The following is a 23,639-nucleotide window of genomic DNA, read 5'->3' on the forward strand; positions in this document are numbered from 1 at the left end:
AGGTTGCAGTGAGCCAAGATCGCATCACTATACTCAAGCCTGGGCGACAGAGGGAGACTCTGTCTTAAAAAAAAAAAAAAAAAAAAATTGGGAACGGGTCAAGAGGCCTCTGCAGTCTCAGAGTCCTGCCTACTTACTTGGTAGTCCCTTCCCTAAGCCACTGCTTAAGTCGTCAAATACTGAATTTATCACCTGGGATGATGAAAGCTAAGATTTAAGAGTTGTAGCTGAACTTCCTGAGTGTGGAGTCAAAGGACCTCTGAGAGAGAGGTGAGAGAGGATGAGTGCTTGTGGTAAAGTCCTAGCCAGCTGCCAGGGGCCCTTTTCCACACAGAGCCCCAGCTGGGCAGAAATAATGTCCTCTGGCGGGGAGTGGTGGCTCACACCTGTAATCCCAGCACTTTGGGAGGCCGAGGCAGGCGGATCACAAGGTCAGGAGTTCAAGGCCATCCTGACCAACATGGTGACACCTCATCTCTACTAAAAATACAGAAACTAGCCAGGCGTGGTGTCATACGCCTGTAGTCCCAGCTACTCAGGAGGCTGAGGCGGGAGAATCGCTTGAACCCGGGAGGCAGAGGTTGCAGTGAGCCGAGATCGCGCCCCTGTACTCCAGCCCAGGCGACAGAGTGAGACTGCGCCTCAAAAAAAAAAAAAAAAAAAAAGAATGTCCTCTGTGTGTGTGTTGACAGAATCAAGCCCTGCTAAGATGGACCGGGTTTGACTGATGCTCACGGTCCTGATTAATGACTGGTGTCCACCTTGGAGAGCACTAGACTGAGAGTCATGAGACCTGGTTCTACCTCTGGCTCCACCACTAACAATCTGTGCTACTTGTGAGGGGAGATGCCGTTTCCCACCTCTGGGGCTCATTCCCCTGTCTTGGAAATGGTTATACTATACGAGTGATTCTAAACATCTTTAAAGCCATAGAACCCTTTATTCACATGAAGTCTCATGCAGAAGACAGCATGTACAGCAGACAGAAGTGGAGCTATTTTTGTGGTCCCCCTGAAGTACACCTTCCCTTTTGCGAAGTCTCCACAAAACCCTGAGGGTTCCAAGGAACTCAGTTTGAGAACAACTTGCCAGACTTTTTGTTTTAGCTCCAACACTATTTATGTCAGCTGTTGTTTGTTCACTTGGCTGATATTGGTTGGCATCAGTTGCTTGGCTAATGTTAACATTAGGTAATGTTCAGAAGGGTTCTTTTCTCAAAATAATGATCATGAAACCATATATATATTTAGCCAGTCGTTCCACATGGCCCCAAACATGTGCAGAATGTTGCTTCTTTACACCATCTAATGTTGAGCTAACTCTTGCATGGTGGCAGCAGAAAGAAAATAGACTTAGGCCAAGCATGGTGGCTCATGCCTATAATCCCAGCATTTTGGGAAGCTGAGGTGGGGAGATTGCTTGAGCCTAGGAGTTTGAGGCTGCAGTGAGCTATGATTGCGCCACTGCACTTCAGCCTAGGCAACAGAGCAAGGTCCTTTTTATTTATTTATTTTTTAGACAGTCTCCCTCTGTCACCCAGGTTGGAGTGCAGTGGCACAATCTTGGTTCACTGAAGCCTCTACCTCCCGGGTTCAAGTGATTCTCCTGCCTCAGCCTCCAAAGTATCTGGGATTACAAGCGCTCGCCACTACACCTGGCTAATTTTTGTATTTTTTTGTGGAGACAGGGTTTCACCATGTTGGCCAGGCTGGTCTCGAATTCTTGACCTCAGGTGATATACCTGCTTCAGCCTCCCAAAGTGCTGGGATTACAGGTGTAAGTCACGGCACTTGGCCTGACCCTGTCTCTTTAAAAAAAAAAAAAAAAAAAAAAAAAAGGAACCTCACAGTAATGCTAAGAGACCAGGGTACCTAACTCAAGACCTTCCTTCCCCACATCCTCACAGGTGGTACTGTGCTCAGAAGGCAGGATTATACTTCCTATTAATTCACTCTTAGCCCCTGTTTGAACCAAAGACAGAGTCCTAGCCTGTATTAGAGCCCTCAGATCCCATATGCATCCCGTGTCTAATCCCACCCATCAGATACAGTCACCATCCCCACCTCACCCCCCACTGGACTATCACTGCTTCTCTGAACCCTGCTGGAAAGTGTTAGCCCTTACCTCAAAAGTCAGGGTCCTAAATTTTCCCTCGGGCTGCCTCTAATCCTCACCTCTGTTCCCCTCAGCCTCTTGCCATAATGATCATGAGTAATAGCTACTGTTTATTGGCTACCTGCTCTGTGCCAGGCTCTGTTCTATGTATTTTACTGGCCCTGATTATTTTGATCCTCACAATAGTTCTAAAACACATACTATTATTATCTCCAATTTAAAGATGAGGCAATTGAAACACTGGGACTTAAACTTGCCTACGGTCATTTAGCAATAAGGTGGTAAAGCCAAGATACGGCCCTCGGCCCCAGCACCCATGCACAGAACCAGTGTGTCAGACTGCAGCTCACCCATGCTGCTGGTAGTGACTAGGAACTACCATTTATTGAGCACCTGCAGCATCTCAGGCATTGCACTAGACACTTCATCATTTCATTGAAACTTCACAACTGCAAGAGGAAGAGTCTTATTTCCATTTTCTTTTTTTTTTTTTTTTTTTTTGAGACGGAGTCTCGCTCTGTCGCCCAGGCTGGAGGGCAGTGGCCGGATCTCAGCTCACTGCAAGCTCCGCCTCCCGGGTTTGCGCCATTCTCCTGCCTCAGCCTCCCGAGTAGCTGGGACTACAGGTGCCTGCCACCTTGCCCGGCTAGTTTTTTTTTGTATTTTTTTTTTTTTTTTAGTAGAGACGGGGTTTCACCGCGTTAGCCAGGATGGTCTCGATTTCCTGACCTCGTGATCTGCCCGTCTCGGCCTCCCAAAGTGCTGGGATTACAGGCTTGAGCCACCGCGCCCGGCCTTATTTCCATTTTCTAGAAGTGGAGACTAAGGCTCCAAAACATTGACTTCCCTTGGTTAATGGAACCGGGCAGGCTTCGAACCCATGAGTGTTCAATGCATCTGTGGCCTTCCTCTGTCACTCTGCTTTTAAGAACAAGTACCTGGAGACATTCCCCACTCCACTACCTTTGAGAAAAATAAAGAGGGACCTACTGACACAACCCATTCCACAGAGCTCTTGAGAATGTCGCTCAGGCTGCCCGTGGTGGGGACGCGGAGGGGGCTTGACAGGCCTGACTTTCTCCATTGACCTTCGCTGGAAGACAGCCAGGACCAGAGAAGGGATGATCACCCTTGGTTTCTGCTTTTCTTTCTTGGTTCTGGACGATCCTGTCATGTGACCTGCTTTCTGGAGCCCAGTTATCCTTGGGGGCAACATTGGACTTGGAAGGGAAGAAGGGAAACAAGATAGAGCCCCTGGACTCAGCCACATCCTAAAACCTTATGGAAGGCTGCTGAGTTAAGGTCTCAGGGTGGAGCTGGGAAGGCAGATAGAGTGGGCCCAGGGTGCATGGGCTCAATCACTTACCACACCTTTGAGGCGTGCCTAAAATTAAGTGTACCCACTGTGCTAGGGTGTACAACATCCCGTGAGGTACCATTCCCATTTTACAGATGAAAAGACATTGAGTCTTAGAGAAGTAACAGAACTTGTCCCAGGACATCTGGGAAATAAGACACAATTCAAACCCAAGTCTGTTTGACTTCAAAGCCAGTGGTATGATACACCACATAAGTACTTTTATTTATTTATTTTAAATAGAGACAGGGTCAGCCAGGTGCAGTGGCTCACGCCTGTAACCCCAGCACTTTGGGAGGCTGAGGCGGGCAGATCACGAGGTCAGGAGTTCAAGACTAGCCTGGCCAATATGGTGAAACTCCATCTCTGCTAAAAATACAAAAATTAGCTGGACATGGTGGCGCGCACCTGTAGTCTCAGCTACTTGGGAGGCTGAGGCAGAAGAATCGCTTGAACCTGGGAGGCGGAGGTTGCAGTGAGCTGAGATTGTGCCACTGCACTCCAGCCTGGGCAACAGAATGAAATATAAATCTCAAAATAAATAAATAAACAAATAGAGACAGGGTCTTGCTGTCAACCAGGCTGGAGTGCAGTGGTGCCATCATGGCTCACTGCAGACTCAAACTCCTGGGCTCAAGTGATCCTCCCTTCTCAGGCTCTCCGGTAGCTGCGACTACAGGCATGTGCCACCATATCTGGCTAATGTTTTTATTTCTAATTTTTTTGGTAGGGATGGGGTGTTGCTATGTTGTCCAAGCTGGCCTCAAATATCTAGGCTCAAGTAACCCTCCTGCTTTGGCCTCCCAAAGGCACTGGGATTACAGGTATGCATCACCACATCCAACCAACATGTGTGTTCTTTATGATACACCACAGTGCTCCTGTGTATTAGAGACTGTGGGAGTAGACACAAACAAGAGAAACAGACTGGCCTCTGCACATAGATCTCTGAACAGCAAGGCATACCTTGTGAGGAGAGGGCTGGGGCAGTGGAGTTTCTATCTTGGGCCACAGTTCTAGCTCCTCTCTCAGGTGGCTCTGGCCAGGAGGCCCTCCTCTAGTTAATGCTATCCCATTTGGAAAGTCCCCAGCAGTTCTGGGAGCCATAGGGGCTGCTTTGTCTCAGAGACAAGCCCTGGTAAACATAGGGGCCGCTGATAATTTACTGGCAGGAGAGACTGAGGAGAAGGAATTTGACAGCCAAAAGGCAGAGAAATGGGCAAAGCTGCTGCGTGTGAGCATGTGTGTGTGGGTGGGTGCATGTGTGGGTGTGGGTGCGTGTCTAGGGTGGTGCAGGACCAAAGCACCCAGATGCCCTACTGATCTTGCCTGTACCAAAGTGCAGGTGCCACTTTGTTGGCCAGTGAAGACTCAGGGAAGGCAAGGGTGGCTTTGAGCCAGACAGGAAGATAAATCTCTCCCCTCACTCAATAGTTCAACAGTAGGTCGAAGGGCAACCACATTTGCAATATTTGCCGCTTTACATTCATCTCATTTTTGCCTTTTTAAAGTCCAGGGCATGGTTAAGAGTGATGGGGGGATGGCGAGTATATTTTTAAACATTTAATTTTTTGTAGAGACAAGGTGTCGCTATGTTGCCCAGGCTGGTCTCAAACTCCTGGCCTCAAAGATCCTCTGCCTCGGCCACTTTGTCCGAGCCACTGTGCCCAGCCTGAGGGCACATGTTTAACATAAATAATATTTACTAGCATTCAACAGGAAGGGTCCTCTCTTTTTTTTTTTTTTTGGTTCTTTAGTTCTCGTTGCCGCTTGGTTCTTTGTGTTCCTGGGCTGGTTATGGAGATGGTTCCGACTTCACATGAAAAGGCTGGGAAAGTTGTGGGTAGGACTCAGGATGAAAGCCAGCCTTGGCACCCCCGGACTCATTTAGGGGGTGGAGACGGCGGCGGGTCGTGTGGGGTGGCGTGCGCCGTGCGAGCCGGGGAGCGCCGGCTGGAATCTCGCAGTGCGGTGACAACAAACCGTGAGGGTGGCGCGGAAGGAGCAGGAGACTACAGCGCCTACCTGGTAGTGACGCGAGCTCACACGCCGCCTCCTGGAGTCCTGGCCCGGGCCGCGCGGAGCAAGGCTGGCCCAGGCGAGCTCCACCTCCGGAGGCGGGGCCGGCCGCGCGGCCATTGGTCTGTGCCCCGGAGCCACCTGCCCCTACCTTTGGGGGCGGGGTTACCTGGGCCCCGCCCCGCGGCTCGGGTTCCCGGGCCCTGTCCCTGTCCTCCGCCCCCGCCCCGCCCCGGCACGAGGCCCCGCCCCTGAGTCCCGGGGCCCGGGAGCCTCGTGATGTCACCGCAGCTTTGATACAAAGAGCCCTTCGGCCCACGCGGGTCTCCCGGCAACAGGCGCGGGCGCGGGCGCGGGCGGGGGCGGGGCCGCGCCTTCCACTGGTGCCCATGAGTGCGAGCGGCGGCGGCGCGGCCGGAATTGTTCCTGCGCTTCGGGGCTGCACGCCGCGTCCCCGCGCGCCGCCGACCCGCGCCTGCTGGCTTCCGCGCCTCTGCCTGGGACCGGCCCGCGGATGCGCACCCCGCCGGCTCTAGGGAGCCAGGTAAGCGGCGGCCCCGGGGCTGGCGCTCGCGGGGCTCTGGCGGCGCGCACCTGGCTCGGTCCGGCCCGCGGCCCCGGAAGTTGGCGGAGTGCGGACTTGGCCTGGGAGGTCGGGTTACCTGAGCCGTCTCGCTCGGCCGCGGGTAGAAGCTGCTGCCAGGTGCGCGGGTAGCGGCTCCTTCCCCAGCGCAGTTTCAGGAAGTGCTTCTGGTGGGCTGGGAAGGGGGCTCGTTTGCTGGGGCGCCTCCGTGGGAACCCGACCGCGCGCCCCACCTCGGCCCGCAGCGCCCCTGCCCTCCTGCCCTTGCGGGACCGGCGTGGTCCGCAACGCCGTACCCTTGGCCGGGTCCCCGACGGGGCGGAGCACCGCGAAGTTTTTCTGTAGCTCTTGGCGGCTGCACAGAGCCTGTTTTCTGGCTTCCCCCGTCCCTCTGGGCGGGTGGAGTGGAGAAGTCCTCGGGGCCAGCCCAGGTCGTGGTGGGGGACAGGGCCTTGCCTCTCCCTGGCCGAGAAGCTGCCGTGGCGGGAGGTATGTTGTGGCCCTTGAGGCGGCCGGTTTCCCCCGGTGGTGGGAGCTGTTGGCACAGCCTCTTCTCTGTGCGGGCGACAAGTGTCTCCGAGGTCCTGGCGGCGCAGTCTCTGGAGAGCGTGTCTGTGCTGTGGGGAACCGGGTTCCGACACAGCCCCGGACCCCACTCCTCGCCCGTGCTAACTCCAGTGCCTCCTCTTTCCCTTTCCCCTCTCCCTGCTCTCCCACGGAGGACTGGAAGTGACACCTCACTCCCCCGAGGTCCGTGCCAGTTTTCCTTGACTGACTGATTTATACCTTCCTTCTCAAAGCAGTGTGAGAGGTCTGGGTCCTGTCTCTGCACTTAGCCTCCGTCAGGTCTTGAAGTGGCAGCACCCTGGGCTGGTTCCTGGTGATCCACCAAATCTCTGTCCTGCCCTCCCAGAGCAGGCGGCAGGTGGCAGTGGCAGTGGCTTGGGCTCCTGGGACGCTGGAAAGCAATGGGGCCGGCACATTCCTTGGAACATCCCCAGGTCCTGCCCCAGCTGAAAGGTGGTTACAGTGGTTGCTGAGATGGGAAAAAGGAGACCCAAAGGGGTCGGAGGCAGTACTAATTGTGTGCCAGTAGACCTCTGCAATAGGAGCTCTCACACTCCCCCTCCCATATCCTCCCCCTACCAACTAGCCTGCCTTGGTGGGGTGCCTGAGTCGCGCTGCCTTTGATTGGGGTCTCCCCCAGGTGCTGGCACCCTGGCACTGGCCAAAACCTTACCCTGCTTTCTGGCTTTCGGGGACTGTTGATTATGTGCCCAGGGAACATTACATACGAGACATTTCCCTGCCCTCAAGGTGTTTGCAAGCTCAGGGAGTTTGAATACTGGGTCTGCTCTGGGCCAGCCCCGCTCTTCTAAGTTGATTGCAAATTGCCTGCAGTTGTTTTTGAGGTCCCTGTGACTTCACAGGGGAGAGTGTGGCCTGCCGGGGCGAGGGAAGCCGCTTGGGTTCTTCACTGTAGGAGGCAGCACCGCTTGGACAAATGGGTAGTGAACAGCTTCGGAATTTGAGGGGGGGCCTGGACTTCGGTGAAGGGGGTGGAGTAAATGACTAAGGCCAGTAGAAGAGATAAGACTGGGCCGGAGGCGAGGGACGGAACTAGCCAGGCCAGGTAAGCCTGCTGGAAGGCATGACCTTTGCCCTAAGGGAGGTCTGTAGGAGAGACTGCCTGGAGCCTGCCCTTGGGAGGGACTTTCAGCCAAGTGAGGGAGGAAAAGCAGAAGGAATTAGAGGGACTGTTGGGTTCTAAGCCACCTCCCTCGGGGTTCCAGGGGCAGTTTGCACTCGGAAGACTGTGGGCTGCAGCTTGAGACACTCCACTGGCCCTCACTCTCCCTCCCGACCATCTGCGCCCCTCCTAAAGCATGCTGGAGCCTTCCTTGCCACTTCTTCTCCTGGTAGGCAGGCTGCTTCAAAACCCAAGGTTTTCTCTTTGGCGGTTCACCTGGGGCCCTCATAACTTCCTCTTTCATCCGCACCCACAGGTGTCTGGCAGTCCCTGCTCTGGGCAGCCTGTTATGCTGAGATTTTCCACAACTGATTCTGTTCTGAGGGGCCTTCGCAATGTCACTTTATATGTTTTAGGTATGGGTAAGGAGGGGGTGAAGGGGGCAGGAGAGGCTCCCAATGAAATAGCGGGTGAGCAGTTCCCAGAAGGCAGGCATATCTGAACGGGAAAGGGCGTGCTGTCTCCTGGCTCAGGGCTCATTGTGTTTGAAAGGGAAGCTTTTTTTTTTTTTTTTTTTTTTTTTTTTAAATTGAGACAGGGTCTTGCTCTACGGCCCAGGCTGGAGTGAAGTGGTGTGATCAGGGCTCACTGCAGCCTCCCACCCTCCCAGGCGCAAGCGATCTTCTCACCTCAGTCTCAGCTGGAACTACAGATGTGTGCCACCCTGCCTCTGGCTAATTGTTGTTTTTGTAGAGATGGGGTTTTGCCATGTTGTCCAGGCTGGTCTTAAACTCCTGGGCTCAAGGGATACACCTGCCTCAGCCTCCCAAAGTGCTGGGACTACAGGCATGAGCCACCACACCCAGCCGAAGCATCTTTATCTGGTCGTGCCTGCTGCCTGGTGTTAGCAGTGGAACACAGTGCCCTGGCCTTGCCAGGCATACAGAACCCCTGGGGCTGGACTCTGTTTTCCTCTGGGTCAGCTCTGCTGGCTCTTGACTCAGGAACTGGGCACTTATGGCATCAAACACTGGCCTCGAAAATCAATGCCCAGTTACTTTGCCTCAGATCTCATGGCTGGATTATTGGGTGGTCCTGTCTATACCAGTTAGGCACCAGAAAACAGGCATGCTGATTTGGCAGGCCCACCTGGTGCCTTACTGGATGTTGTATGATCTTTGCCCCTGAATGGTACCACAGTCTCCCTCATGAGGAGGCGTTTCAGGACCCGGAGGCTTCCCCATCTCTGTTTGCTCAGCCCCTAGCATGTTGCCCAGTACAGGGCAAGTGGTACTGAATTCATTCACCAGATACTTGGTTGTCTACTCTGTGCCAGATTCTGTGCTGGGCACTGGAGATATAGCAGTGAACGAAACAGATGAGAACCCCTGCCTTCAAGGAGCTCGCAGGATGATAGTGAGGCAGGTAGACCAGTAAAACACGGAACATGGGAGTTGGCAGGAGGGAGAGCAGGGTAGGGGAGGGAGTGCTGGGTTTCCGAGTCAGATGGGGAAGTTCTCACTGAGAAGGTGACATCCCAACAAAAGAGGTACAGGCAGAGAAAAGAGGAACTGCAAGGGCCCTGAGGTGGGACTGTGGCTGGCATGCTATGTTCACAGAACTACAAGACGGGATGTGATTGGAGAGCAAGCCAGGGCTGGGGGGACAGGGGACAAGCTCAGAGAGATGGGGGACCACCCAATGCTGTGACAACCCAGAATCCCAGGAGGAGGAGAAGGGGGGACTGACAGTACAAGTGAGACTAGAAATCCACAGGCACGAGTTGCCTTCCATTGCTCTGCCCTCCTCAGAACCTCCGCGTCAAGGGGATTTGGGCCTTGAGGCATTTCTGGAGGACAGGCGTCTGTGGCCACTGCTGCCATGGACTTCCCGGCCTCAGCTTGAGTCGGGTCAGATGAGCCAGTCCATTGAACGTGGAAACACTTCCTGCCAGACTATGCTGTTGCCACCACATGAATCAAACCAGCAAAGGGCACACCGGCAATGTGCATATAGCCATGTCTCCGACAGCTGCCTGCGCCTGCCTGCTGTTCCCATGGGTCAGCTCCTATCAGGTAGGGACAGGTCCTGCTCTCAAGGCCCATAAAGCAGCCAGCAGCCTGCCCGTGTTTTCCACACTCTGGCCCGTGCCACCCAGGCTGTCTCCTCATCTCTTTTCTGATCCTCAAGAGCTCCCTGGCCTCCCTCTTCACTCCTTCTGCCTGTGGGCAGACAGCAGCACGGTTCTGTGGGGTCCTAAGGACCCCGGGGAGTCACTCCCACATTTGAGCAGCAACTTTGGGTTTAATCTGTTCAGTTTAGGGTCCCAGATCATATATGCGTGTGTGCACACACGTGTGTGTTTGTGTGTCAGGCAGCATTCACATGGGGCATCCTGTTCACCCCCCTGCTATGGGGTGGCTGAGGGTTGGGGTGCCCTCTGAGTTTTTGGTGGGTGGGGCTTCAGCAGGGTGTCTTGGCTACCTCTCTTGGCCAGCACGTGTTCTCCAGGGAGGATGTGCAGCTTTGGGCCTGACCATGGTTCCAAGCAGCATGGTCTGGAGCCCACACTGGGTGGCAGGCTGCAGAGAAGGTGCCCCCAAAAGCCTGGACAGTACCCTTATCTGCTTTCATTTGGAGTGATTTTCTCATTTTCTCATGCCGAGTGTCTGACTACACATGGCAGTAGTTCCCCAAGTGTTTGCGGCCTCATCATAATACTGTTAAGTGAATGGAATTTGTCATTGGCCAGTTTCTGTGGACCCCATTCAAGGCTGAGTGGATGCTGGGGGCACCCAGCTGGCCTTGCTCAGAGGGGTCCCGAGTATCTTGGTGCTTCAGAAGCTGAGCTCCCCTCAAGAGCATCGATGACCAAGAGCTCAGATTCTCAGAACCCTCTTGAGCACCCAGACAGCCTGGGTGGTTGCTTCTTCACTTTGTCCCATGACCTGGAAAGGAGATGAGACGGGGAGGAGGACACAGGCAACCAGAAAGATGTGCAGCCTACAAAGGTCGTATGAAGGTCAGAGGGGTGGCTGTTGTGGCCCAGAGCTGTGGGGTCTGGGTGGCCTCCAGCCCAGATCCACCTGGCAGGTCAGTGCTAGTCATGCCAGCATTTCCAAACCCACTTCTTGACTTCCCTTAAGAAATGGGAAGTTTTCCAACTGTTGGTCACATTTTTAATTGATTTAACCTGCTTCATCTTCCCAGACAAGTGGGTTCTTTCCCAACAACGTAAACATTAATTCAGATGAAAACAAAGCTCTGTAGAAGTTATTAATATCCGCGGCTCTGCTCATGGGAGCCTTTCTCTTTTGAGGGACCAGAAAGAGGAAGGCCTAAACAGAACTGGAGTGTGGGAGAGTGGGCAGGCCCTCTCTCTTTAGTCATCCGCGGTCACCCCCACCTTCCTCTGCGCTCTGTAAGCCTGACACCATGAAAAGGGAACCCACATTTCAAATAGCCGCTGCTGCTCCAGTGAACTTGGGGTAAGGGAGCTGAGGGGTGTCTGCCCTCTGCACCAGACTCAAGTCTGTCTCCTAGAATAGGAGCGAGAATAGTAGCAAGTCCCTGCCCCCTGCTCCCAGGTTTTCCTGGAAGAAATGCCTACCTAAGACACAGGCACCTTCATCCCACGCTCTGTCACCCAATGCCTGTTTCCTTAAGGTGAAAAAATGGGTGCCAGAAAACTTCTGGGTCTAGATTCTGGCTCTGTTGCTCGCTAGTTGTGGAACTTTGAACAAGTGACCTCACCCTTCTGATTTCACTTTCCCTGGCCTCCCTCTCCACTCCCTCTGCCTGTGGGCAGGCAGCAGCACGGTTCTGTGAGGTCCTAAGGACCCCAGGGAGTCACTCCCACATTTGGGCAGCAGCTTTGGGTTTAGTCTGTCCAGTTTAGGGTCCCAGATCATATATGCGTGTGTGCACACACGTGTGTGTTTGCGTGTCAGGCAGCATTCACGTGGGGCATCCTGTTCATCCAGCCCCCTGCTATGGGGTGGCTGAGGGTTGGGGTGCCCAACCTGTAGAATGGGGTTGATAATAGCACCTGCCTCGCAGGGTGGTGGTGAAAATGAAATGAGCCATGGTGATTTAAAATGCCCAGTCTAGGTTTTGGCGCTTACTTAGTTGGCACTCGTGGACGGTTAGATGGTTAGAGAGGCAGACCAGTTTGGTACCAAAATGCCTTCAGAGTCAGGCTGTCTCTGGGTTCAAATCCTGGCTCTGCCCCTTGCTATTTGTGGAATCTTAGACAAGTTATTTAACTTTTCTGTGCCTCAGCTTCCCCACCTGTAAAATGAGGATGAGGGTGGTACCACCCTCGCAGGGTTCGTGGTAAGGCTCAAATATGTAAATGTATGAAAAGCACTTAAAACTGTGCTTTGGGGGGAGCTGTCATTCTTAGTTCCTGCAGGCTTCAGCTGGTTTGATTGTTGTGACTGATAACCTTCACATCTAACAGAATGTCTTGCCGGGGAGCGTCATGGCCCAAACAGGAAGGTGGCAGGGGAAGAACTCCATTACTCAAGAGCCTTTGCAAGAGAAGCAAAACTCTGCTTCCTCAGCTTCTGTGCGTTTTTACATCTTTTTTTTTCCATTTTAATTTTTTTTAAAAAAAAAAGTAGAAATGAGGTGTTACTATGTTACCTAGGCTGATCTCAAATTCCTACCCTTAGGTGATCCTCCCACCTTGGCTCCCCAAAGTGCTGGGATTACAGGCATGAGCCACTGCACCCAGCCAGCTTCTGTGTTTTTAACAAACCTACTTGGGCTCTGCAGATGCAGATTCCGGGTCTGAGGTGAAGCGACTGGTATCTGTGTGGCAATCTGTGAATGAGATGCCAAGCAACTTCCGAGGTGACAGCCTTCTTCCCAGGTTCAGTGAGGGAGGCTATACCTCGCCGGTTCTTCCAGAGGCTGCTCAGGCTGCCAGGCTGTGGCTGGCCTGCCAAGGGGAGGATGGCCATCCACATCTCAGCCCACCTGCCCTTCGCCTCCAGCCAGGGCCTGCCTGTCCATCCACCTGTGCCTAGCTGGGAAAGCTGGCTTGGAGCAGTGCTGCCTGTCTGCCATTGCCAGCCTGCAGCATCTGCCTTATTAAAATGCTGAGGCCCTGGCTGGCCACACGCCCCAGGAGATTTGGAGAAAGACCAGACAAAAAGGTGCGGGCTGTGCCACTGCCCGGCCACACTGGGTGACTGCCCTTAGTAGTCAACCAAGGAGCAAACCTGCCTGCTCATCCAGCTTGGCTGCCCAGAGGTCTGTAGCTCCACTCAGGCGAAGCTGGCTGGCCTGGCCTAGCCTGGCTGGTTGGGTGGGTAGGACAGCCTCCGCCTGACTGATTTTTTTTTTTTTTTTTTTTTGAGACAGAGTTTCGCATTTCTGCCCACCTTGAGTGCAGTGGTACAATCTTGGCTCACTGTAGCCTCAACCTCCTGGGCTCAAGTGATCCTCCCACCTCAGCTGCCTGAGTAGCTGGGTTCATCACCACTCCTCGCTATTTATTTATTCATTTGGTGGAGATGAGGTCTCACTATGTTGCCCACGTATGTTGCCCACGCTGGTCTCGAACTTCTAGGTGCAAGCAATCCATGTTGGCCAGGATGCTCTCGATCTCCTGACCTCGTGATCTGCCCGCCTTGGCCTCCCAAAGTGCTGGAATTACAGGCATGAGCCACCGTGCCTGACCCGTCTGACTAATGTTAGGCAACCTTGAATTGATGACCTCCTGGTGAAATGAGGGTTCTTGTTGACAAGGCAGGTCTGGCCAACACATTTTTGTATGATTATCTGCACGATTTCATCAGTTGTTAGCAAAGAAGGATTTTACAGCAGCAGGTGTGTGCTCATGTGCTTGTGTGGAGTTGTTGACTGCCCTTCACTGCACACACAGTCTGCGGAACTGTGACTGAATCCCTGCTCCCCACTCACACTCACATGGTATTTTCTGGGATTCTAAGGCACATTCTTTTTTTCCTTTCCTTTTTTTGCTATTTAACATCTTAAATTGGAATGTGTCGCACATTCGCGGATTATTATAATTTGACAGCGCCTTTTTCTCGGCATAGTTGAAATAACGGTGCATTGTAAATTCAGAGGTGTCTCAGATTTAATGAAACAGAAACTAGGTAACCTCTGGGGAACTTACATAATTTGTCCAGTTCCTTCAGGGAAGCAGATAGCACCTTGTAGTGGTGGCAGATTATATGAGGGGACGCTGATGCGATTCAAGGGGACAAGCTTGGATTGGGCTTAGATTCCAGCTTTATGGCTCGCCAGCTCTGTGGCCTTGGCAAAGTAGAGCGATCTCTCTGAGCCTCACCACATATGAATCGTGGCTCCACAGTTGTCATGGTTGTGTGCAAGGCAACTTTTCCTGTTTCTCTTGCTGGGCATCATCTAAGGTCTGCCCAATTCCATCTGGGTTCAGAGGGAAAATGAGGGCAGGGAGTGGGTCACTGGCCTTCCCAAGGGAGCAGAGGGAAACTGGTGTTCTTGACTCAGTTTATAATCCTTGGACATCACTCTCCTTCCCTCGTCCTTCTCCCACTTTGCCTGAGTTTTCATTTTCACATGTGTTTCCTTTTAACAATTTGCTTTCAAATCTCCTCTCCCTTTCTGTCAAGTCTTCCCACATGTAGCCTCTTTGAAGCTGTCTGTGGTGGGAAAGGGGAGGAGGGCTCTGCCCGATGGCCTGGATGGCACAGACCTCAGAAACCCAGTGTGCCGTGGTCCCTGCAAGCTTCAGCTCAAGTCCATCAGCGTTGCTAACTGCTGTTCCCATGGCCGCAGGGTCAGCCTGAGTCCACTCCAGTGCATGGCGTTGTCCATGGGGTGCTGGATGTCACATTGCTGAGAGCATTTGGTATTCTCTGTACCCTCCTTGCTGCATTAAAATCAGACCTGGTTCAAATCACAGCCTATCGACCTTTCATGAATTACTTAACCTCCTTGAACCTGTGTATTCTCATCTAAACAGTGGCTGATGCACAGAAATACCTGGCACATGATAGGTGCTTCGCAGATGCATGCTTTCCTTGTTCTCAAATGTTTAAGACCCCTTTTTGGCCAGGCACCATGGTTCATGCCTGTAATCCTGGCACTTTGGAAGGCCAACGCAGGCAGATCACCTGAGGTCAAGAGTTCAAGACCAGCCTGACCAACACGGTGAAACCCCATCTCTACTGAAAATACAAAAATCAGCCCAGCGTGGTGGCAGGTGCCTGTAATCCCAGCTGCCCGGGAGGCTGAGGCAGGAGAATTGCTGGAACTCGGAAGGTGGAGGCTGCAGTGAACCAAGATTGTGTCACTGCGCTCCAGCCTGGGTGACAGAGCAATACTCCATCTCAAAAAAAAAAAAAAGAGAAAAACAACTATTTTGTGCTTCTTTAGGTGCTAAGGATCTCGGGGAGTGCCAGCCAATGGCACTGCTCCTGAGACAGACAGAGGCATTCTGGGCAGGGGGCAGTGGCAAAGGCACAGGGGCCTGTGTGAGCAGGATGTGTCAGGGCCTCCATCCTTCAGGATGGCTGGGCTGCAGTGGGGTGGGGCAGGATGGAGAGAGAGGAGGAAGAGTGGTGGGGTGGGCACCCAGTCGGCATGGCACCTGCAGGGGTGCAGGTGACAAGGCTGCACAGGGTCTGGCTGGAGCAGTGCAGAGGGTTAGGTGTGGGCTACTCATGGAAGTCAGGGCTGAGTTGGGGAGGCACTGGGAGATAGCCACATGAGGATGTCTAGGTGACAGTGGCCCCCAAGCAGGGGCTAAGCATGAACTGCTGGCTGGAGGGAGGCTTTAAGAGCAGGTGATGGTTATAAACCTTGTTTTCCTCAGAGATCTTCTCTCTGCCCCTCTCCCTCTTGAGATTCCAGTGAAAGGCAGTAGCCCGACCTCCTCAATTTTGCCTGCAGTGTCAGAGATTCGAAGCACCACCTCTTTGATGAGGTGGTGCTTATGCCCCACGTGCATAAAAAGCAGCATGTGCTGAGGCATGGAGGTGGGTAAAGGTGCCCAGAAGCCTGGGGTACTAGGGAAGAGGAGAGGCAGAGCATGTCCTGAGGCTGAGACTTGCTGGAAGGGGCTTTGCGAGCTGCTCTCGGGAGCTGGGCCTGGTTCTGTGGGCAGTGGGGAGCCCATAAGCTCTTAGAGGGGGTTCCCAGTGGACTCCCTGGGCGGGTGGGTCTCTACCCTGTGAGCCCCAGACCTAATGCCCTCTCACCTGTCTCCACTGCAGGAAAGGCTGCCCTGGCCGGAGGCCCTAAGCTGAGCTCTGGCCAGCTATGCTTGAGTGACACACCCCAATCCTCCATGCAAGACAGCAGCTTCTGGAACACAAAACTTGGGTAGCTGGGTCTAGCAAAGGCCACAGGACAAAGAGGGACAGCTGAACTGAGTTTTCTGGGAAGACCATGGGGGCTCTGTGCTGATGGGAGGTACCAGAAGATGGGCAGGGAGGAGGAAAGGATTATAAAACCCGAGGGCTCTGGCAGGAGGCTCTGCAGGGTTGGGAGGAGGAGAGTCACCCTGCTGATCCTGACCTGCCCGCTCCAGAAGGGCAGGTCACATGGAGCCTTGGCCTATTGGCTGTGGTTAAACATCAGCACCCTGCCGGCTGTCCAAGGCCTGAGGGTTCTGTGGCGGAGGAGGAGTTGGGTGGGAACCCACCCTGACTTTGGACCGTGGATCGGCTCCATCCAGGTGTACTCTCCTTGAGTTGGATAGTGGCCTCTCTCTAGAAAGTTCCATGTCACCTCTTCGGAGGGCACTCCCCTGAAAAAGGAGCCTGACCTACTTGGTGGACTCTACGAGGGGAAAGAGCTGGCCTGAGCCACTGCTTTCCCTCCCAAACCTTCACTTTGAGTGAAGTATTTTTATCGTCACTCCTCTTATCATGATGGTAAAGTATGGAGCCCCCAAAACAAGCCCCACAGACTCTTGGCTGTGTGAGTCATTAAACCCTCTCTTCAAACACCCACATCTTGAAAAGCTATAATTTGTAGCAAAAAATAACTGCCCATTCCAAGAACCAGGAGAGCCCTTTATACACACCCCATTCAACTGCAGCCCGTTACTTCGCTTTTGACACTTGAGTTGCTGGGGCCTCTGGTCCGTGCTTTCCTCAGGGGAACCAGAGGCACAGTGGCTGCATGGGAACTGGAGCTTCCAGAAGGCATTTGGAAAATCGTTTCTGAGAATTTAGATGGGACGACTGAAATTAGGGAACTCCTGATTTGGGTTTGCATGGCCCCAACTTTTTGTGTGACTCCAAAGGGGAATAAAGAGAAAAACTGCAGGGTACTTCAGGGGAAAGTGGATGAAACTCTCTGGACACCATTTCCCCACCTTTCTTTTTCTTTTTCTTTTTCTTTTTTTTTAGATGGAGTCTCGCTCTGTCACCAGGCTGGAGTACAGTGGCACAGTCTCAGCTCACTGCAACCTCCTACTCCCTGATTCAAGCGATTCCCCTGCCTCAGCCTCCCGAGTAGCTGGGATTACAGGCACGTGCCACCGTGTCCAGCTAATTTTTGTATTTTTTAGTAGAGATGGGGTTTCACCATGTTGGCCAGGATGGTCTCGATCTCCTGACTGCGTGATCCCCCCGCCTCGGCCTCCCAAAGTGCTGGGATGACAGGCGTGAGCCACCGTGCCCGTCCACGTTTCCCCATCTATAAGGAGGAAAATGATAATTACTTGCAGGGAGTTTACCGTCTCTGTAAAGCACAGAGCAGACTGGCCACGTGGTAGGCGCCCTAGTATGTAAACTTTGTTCTCTTTCTCTGAGCTGTGACTTTACCAGCTGTTTGTAGACAGGAGATCTTTGTGGCTTCAGGTAGGTAATGGGGGACTGAAAGCTAACAGGAAATAACTCCCCTGACCTACAGCTTCTCTTTGAGCTGGCACGCCTGGAATTCTTGGGTCTGGCTGCTGGGTTTGTTTTCCAGATGTGGAAGCAATTTAAGTTCTGTTTTCATAATCCCCAACAGTTTGCCTCTGAAGTCCACATTCTCATTTGAAAATCAAGGCTGTTGGCTCTGTTTGCAGGGCAGAGGATAGGCTGGATAGCCTCTTCAGACCCCTTTTGTTTAGGAAATGGACTTACCGGGGCACTCAGATCTGGGACCCAGGGCTTTGTTGGGACAATCATACCCCATCAAGGACTTGGTTAAAAGGTGAGTTCACTTTCTCTGTGGGTTTTCCTTGGAGATGATTCACGGAGCTAAATTCAGCTGCACCTTGGTTACAAACCAGCTCTAGACTGCTGTGGAGTGGCAGGGGTGGGGCCTGGGTTTGGGCCATGTCACAGGCCAGCTGGCATCCCTCTGAGCAGGGTGCCCACGTGTCCCAGGGGCAGTAGCAGTCCTCCTTCCCACACTGACCACAACAGAGAGAGGAAAATGCTCCAGATGTCAAGTAGCCAGAAATACTGTCTGGCACGGAGAAACTGGTAATATCGTGTTCAGTTACTGAGCGCTGCTGGTCACAGAGGCAGCCTGACCCAGGGTAAAAGGCTCCTTGTGTGAGGGCCTGTGACTCCAGGGCTAACTGCTGATTTCTTCAGTTGCTGTGTAGGTAAAACACCTTTTACATTTGTCTTATAACTATACTAAATACAGTTTTGGGCAACAGAAATTGCCTTTGCAATTCTAACGTCTCTGAACTGTGCATATGCTTCTCTAAAATTAAAATAGAATACTTATACTACTGAGAGAACACACAAGAAAATGGACCTGGCCAGGCGCGGTGGCTCATACCTGTAATCCCAGCACTTTGGGAGGCCGAGGCAGGAAGATCACAAGGTCAGGAAATCAAGACCATCCTGGCCAACATGATGAAACCGCATCTCTACTAAAAATACAAAAATTAGCTGGATATGGTGGTGTGCGCCTGTAATCCCAGCTACTCAGGAGGCTGAGGCAGGAGAATTACTTGAACCCGGGAGGCGGAGGTTGCAGTGAGCCGAGATCGTGCCATTGCACTAGAGCCTGGTGACAGAGTGAGACTCCATCTCAAAAAAAAAAAAAGGAAAAGAAAAAGAAACTGGAAATAACTTACTTAGATTGGCATATAAATAGTGTTTATAGAATGCCATCCTGATAATCATAGATTCACCAAGCTTTGGTTTCAACAAAATATCATCTCTTAAGAAGCAGCTGTATTTCAAACTAATCATGAAAGAGAATAAGAGAATACAACCTTTTTTTTTTTTTTTTTTTTTTAGGACAGACCAAAAATAAATCCCTGAGTCTCTTGAGTAGGTTCTAGAAATCCAGTTACAGATGCTTCTTGATGGGGTTACGTCCCGATAAACCCATCGTATATTGGAAGTGTCGTAAGTTTAAAAAAATGCATTTACTACATCTCACCTACCAAACACCATAACTTAGCCTAGGCTACCTTAAATGTGCCCAGAACACTTACTTTCCCCTACAGTTGGGCAAAATCATCTAACACAGAGCCTGTTTTACTATAAAGTGTTTTATGTCCCATGTAATTTGTTAAGTACTATGCTGAAGGTGAAAAACAGTGCTCTTATGGGTACTTAAAGTATGACTTCTGCTGACTGTGGGTCACTTTGCACCATCATACAGTTGAAAAATCAAAGTCAGCCCGGGCACAGTGGTTCATGGTGGCCTGTGATCCCAGCACATTGGGAGGCCAGGGTGGATGGATCACTTGAGGCCAGGAGTTTGAGACTAGCCTGGACAACATGGTGAAACTCCATCTGTACTGAAAATACAAAAATTAGCCAGGTGCAGTGGTGGCCACCTGTAATCCCAGCTATTTGGGAGGCTGAGGCAGGAGAATCACTTGAACCCAGGAAGGGGGCATTGCACTAAAAATACAAAAATTAGCCGGGCGTGGTGGTGGGCGCCTGTAATCCCAGCTCCTCGGGAGGCTGAGGCAGGAGAATTGCTTGAACCCAGGAGACGGAGGTTGCAGTGAGCTGAGTTTGTGTCACTGCACTCCAGCCTGGGTGACAGAGCAAGACTCTATCTCAAAAAATAAAAAAATAAAGGTTTAATTGAATTAACCTTGAAAAAATTTGTTTTTGTCATCAGGGTGAGAAGGTGGGTGAAAAATCCAGACTGAGCTTGGGTAGGGGTTTCCACATAGGCTTCCTGGGGGAGAAGGGATATTGGTCTATTGGTCTGTTGGTCTGCTACGGCTGTCATAGTGAAGGACCACAGACTGCGCAGCTTAAACAACCAAAGTATGTTTTATCACAATTCTGGAGGCTGAAGTCTAACATCAGGGTGCCAGCAAGGTTGGTTTCTTCTGAGGCCTCTCTCCTTGGCTTACAGACAGCCATCTTCTCCCTGTGTCTTCACATGGTCTTTCCTTTGTGTGTGTCCTAATCTCCTCTTGTAAGGACACCAGTCACATTGCGTTAGGGCCAACCCATTAGGACCAACCCATTAGGACTTCATTTTAACTGAATTACCTCTTTTTAATTATTATTATTATTTTCCTGTTGTTTGTTTTGAGACAGAGTCTTGCTCTGTCGCCCAGGCTGGAGTGCAGTGGCACTATCTTGGCTCACTGCAACCTCCACCTCCCAGGTTCAAGTGATTCTCCTGCCTCAGCTTCCCGAGTAGCTGGGACTACAGGCATGTGCCACCATGCCTGGCTAATTTTTGTATTTTTAGTAGAGACAGGATTTCAACATGTTGGCCAGGCTAGTAGTCTCGAACTGCTGACCTCAAGTGATCCACCTACCTTGACCTCCCAAAGTACTGGGATTATAGGTGTGAGCCACCACACCCAGCCTGAATTACCTCTGTAAAGACTCTATCTACAAATACAGTCACATTCTGAAGTACTAGGGATTAGGACTTCAATATATGAATTTTAGAGGGAACAGGATTCAGCCCGTAACAGAAAAGGGTCTTGGGGACTTCCTTCAAGGGAAGGGGGAAGAGGAAGAGGAGGGTAGGCAAAGCCTGGCAGAGTAGAGGGGAGGCAGTTCTGCTTTCAGGCAAAGGCCTGTGGGTGAGGGACCCCCTTGGGGATGGCTCTTGACTACCTGCTCTATTTGGAAACATTTCTAGGACTGTTATGACTGTGAATGGTCGTTTAGAGGCCAGATCATTCTTATGACCTCAGCCATCCATTGCCTCTTGATCTGATCATTCGAAACCAAGACTGCTCATCATTCTGTTCTCATTTCATCCTCGAAGCTCATGTTGGTCCTTCGGGCTCCAGTTTCTGTGGACTCTACCCTCTAGGATAGTATTCTTTCAGGATGACTTCACTTCTTCATATCCTTTTAAATAGAGCCGGACCTGTCAGGAAAAAGCAAATAAACCGGTCAAAAAATCGGCAAAAGATCTGAATAGACATTTTTATTGTATGTAATTTATATAAATGGCAAACAGGCATATGAAAGGTGCTCAACATCATTGATCATCACAGAAATGCGAATGAAAACTATAATGAGGTATCATCCCATCCTAGTTAAAATACCTTTTATCCAAAAGACAGGCAGTAACACTTTCCTTAACTAGTTCAGCAAATTTGGGGCAGGCTATTTTTTCATGTTTCCATACAATGTTTACTTTTTTTTTTTTTTTTGAGACGTTTTCTCTCTCTGTCACCCAGGCTGGAGTGCAGTGGTACGACCTCAGCTCACTGCAAGCTCCACCTCCTTGGTTCACGCCATTCGCCTGCCTCAGCCTCCCGAGTAGCTGGGACTACAGGAGCCCGCCACCACGCCTGGCTAATTTTTTTGTATATTTAGTGGAGATGGGGTTTCACTGTGTTAGCCAGGATGATCTCGAACTCCTAACCTCATGATCTGCCCGCCTCGGCCTCCCAAAGTGCTGGAATTACAGGCATCTGCCACCATGCCCAGCTAATTTTTTTGTATTTTTAGTAAAGACAGAGTTTCACAATGTTGGCCAGGATGGTCTCGAACTCCTGACCTCATGATCCGCTTGCCTCGGCCTCCCAAAGTGCTGGGATTACAGGCGTGAGCCACTGCGCCCGGCCTGTAATTTTCAAATGAACCAAGTCTCTTTTCAAATGAGCTATTTGAAAAGAAATTAAACTAAATATCGAAACTAAGGACATTTTCCTTCACAACGATATACCATTATTACACCTGACAAAATTAAGCATAATTCCCTGACATCATCCGATATCTACTCCAGATTCCATCTTCCTTATTTATCCTCAAAAGGTCTTTTACAGCTGGGTGGTGGTTTGTTTGTTTGATCTGGGATCTAATCAAGGATGATATTTGGTTTCTATGTCTCTCAGTTAATCTATAACAGTGGTTTGCAAAGTGTGGTCCCGGGACGAGCGGCATCCGCATCACCCGAGAACTTGTTAGAAATGCCTTTTCTTCCAACCTGTCTCAACCTTTAGAAATGCATCTTCCCTGTGGTGATGTGTAACTTCTTCTATCCCGTTTTTCCATTTGGTAGAAGTTAGATCCTAAGGCTTGATTCGAATTGAGTTAAATGCTTCGTTAAGCCCACATTATAGGTGATGCTGCGTACCTCTTAGGCATCACATTTGATCTCTGCATTAAGGGGACAATAGCCTGTGTTCTCCCTGGTAGAGGTATGTGGGGTGCTTTGGTGTTTTGCAGCAATCTGTAGGGTGATTCTTTGGTATTGTGCAAGTATCCAGTTTCTCATTAGCCTTTAATCTACTGGTTTTATTCTGCAGTTGAGTGTAGTGTTCTGTATGTATCAGTCTCAAGTTTGTGTTGTTCTGGTCTTCTGTATCTTCTCTAATTATCTTGTTTGCTTATTCCATCAATAATAATAATTATTATTATAATTATATTTTATTATAATAATTATCAATATTTATAATTAGTAATATAAATATAATTATGATAATTAATATTTATTATAATTCATAAAAGAACAATTATTATTATTATTAAAGACAGAATCTTGAGCCCTGTCACCCAGGTGCAGTCATAGCTCACTGCATCCTCAAACCCGTGGCCTCAAGCAATCCATTGGCCTCAGCCTCCCAAGTAGCTGGGACTACGGGCATGTACCACCTGGCTATTTTTTTTACTTTTTTTTTTTTCTTTTTTTTGGTAGAGATGGAGTCTCATTATGTTTCCCAGGCTGGCCTGGAGCTCCTGGCCACCTGCAAGTTTTGCTTTATGTTTTGAAACTGTTAGATGCATAGATATAAAAGTGTTACATCTTGTTAAATTTCAATTTTGTCTCTTGTAAGTGGCACGTAGTTGTTTTTAATTTACTCTGACAATATTGATCTTTTAATAGGATTGTTTACTCCGTTTTCTTCAAAGTATTACTGATGTGGTAGAGTTTTTATCCCACCTAATCTTTAAATTTTTAATTGACACACAATTGTACATATTTAGAGAGCACAGTGTGATGTTTTGAACACATATGTATTGTGGAATGATCAAATCAGGGTCGTTAGCATAACCATCACTTCAAACACTTGTCATTTCTTTGTGGTGAGAACATTCAAAATGCTATCTTCTTGCTGTTTTTAAATACACATTATTGGTTTTTTTTTTTTTTTTTGAGACAGAGTCTCGCTCTGTTGCCCAGGCTGGAGTGCAGTGGCCGGATCTCAGCTCACTGCAAGCTCCGCCTCCCGGGTTTACGCCATTCTCCTGCCTCAGCTTCCCAAGTAGCTGGGACTACAGGCGCCCGCTATCTCACCCGGCTAGTTTTTTGTATTTTTTTTTTTTAGTAGAGACGGGGTTTCACCGTGTTAGCCAGGATGGCCTCGATCTCCTGACCTCGTGATCCGCCCGTCTCGGCCTCCCAAAGTGCTGGGATTACAGGCTTAAGCCACTGCGCCCGGCCTATACACATTATTGTTAACTGTAGTAACCCTACTGTGCAATAGAGCACCAGGACTTAGTCCTCCCATC

General features: G+C 50.8%; 1 protein-coding gene across 3 annotated transcripts in view; it reads left to right on the forward strand.

Annotated features, from left to right (window-relative positions):
* RAB11FIP4 (RAB11 family interacting protein 4) overlaps window positions 1-23,639 on the forward strand; it is a 141,497-nt gene that overhangs the window by 91,008 nt on the left and 26,850 nt on the right. The window contains exon 1 of one of the 3 annotated variants that reach the window (XM_008010963.3): window positions 5,779-6,035. The exons of the other annotated variants lie outside the window; for them this stretch is intronic. Within the exon in view, the coding sequence (XP_008009154.1) occupies window positions 6,006-6,035 (30 nt within the window). The 5' untranslated portion in view covers window positions 5,779-6,005. Of the gene's footprint in view, window positions 1-5,778; window positions 6,036-23,639 lie in introns of those variants that run through there. 3 annotated transcript variants of the gene reach the window in all.

This window comes from Chlorocebus sabaeus, chromosome 16, assembly GCF_047675955.1.
Source record: "Chlorocebus sabaeus isolate Y175 chromosome 16, mChlSab1.0.hap1, whole genome shotgun sequence".
NCBI classification, from domain to species: domain Eukaryota; kingdom Metazoa; phylum Chordata; class Mammalia; order Primates; family Cercopithecidae; genus Chlorocebus; species Chlorocebus sabaeus.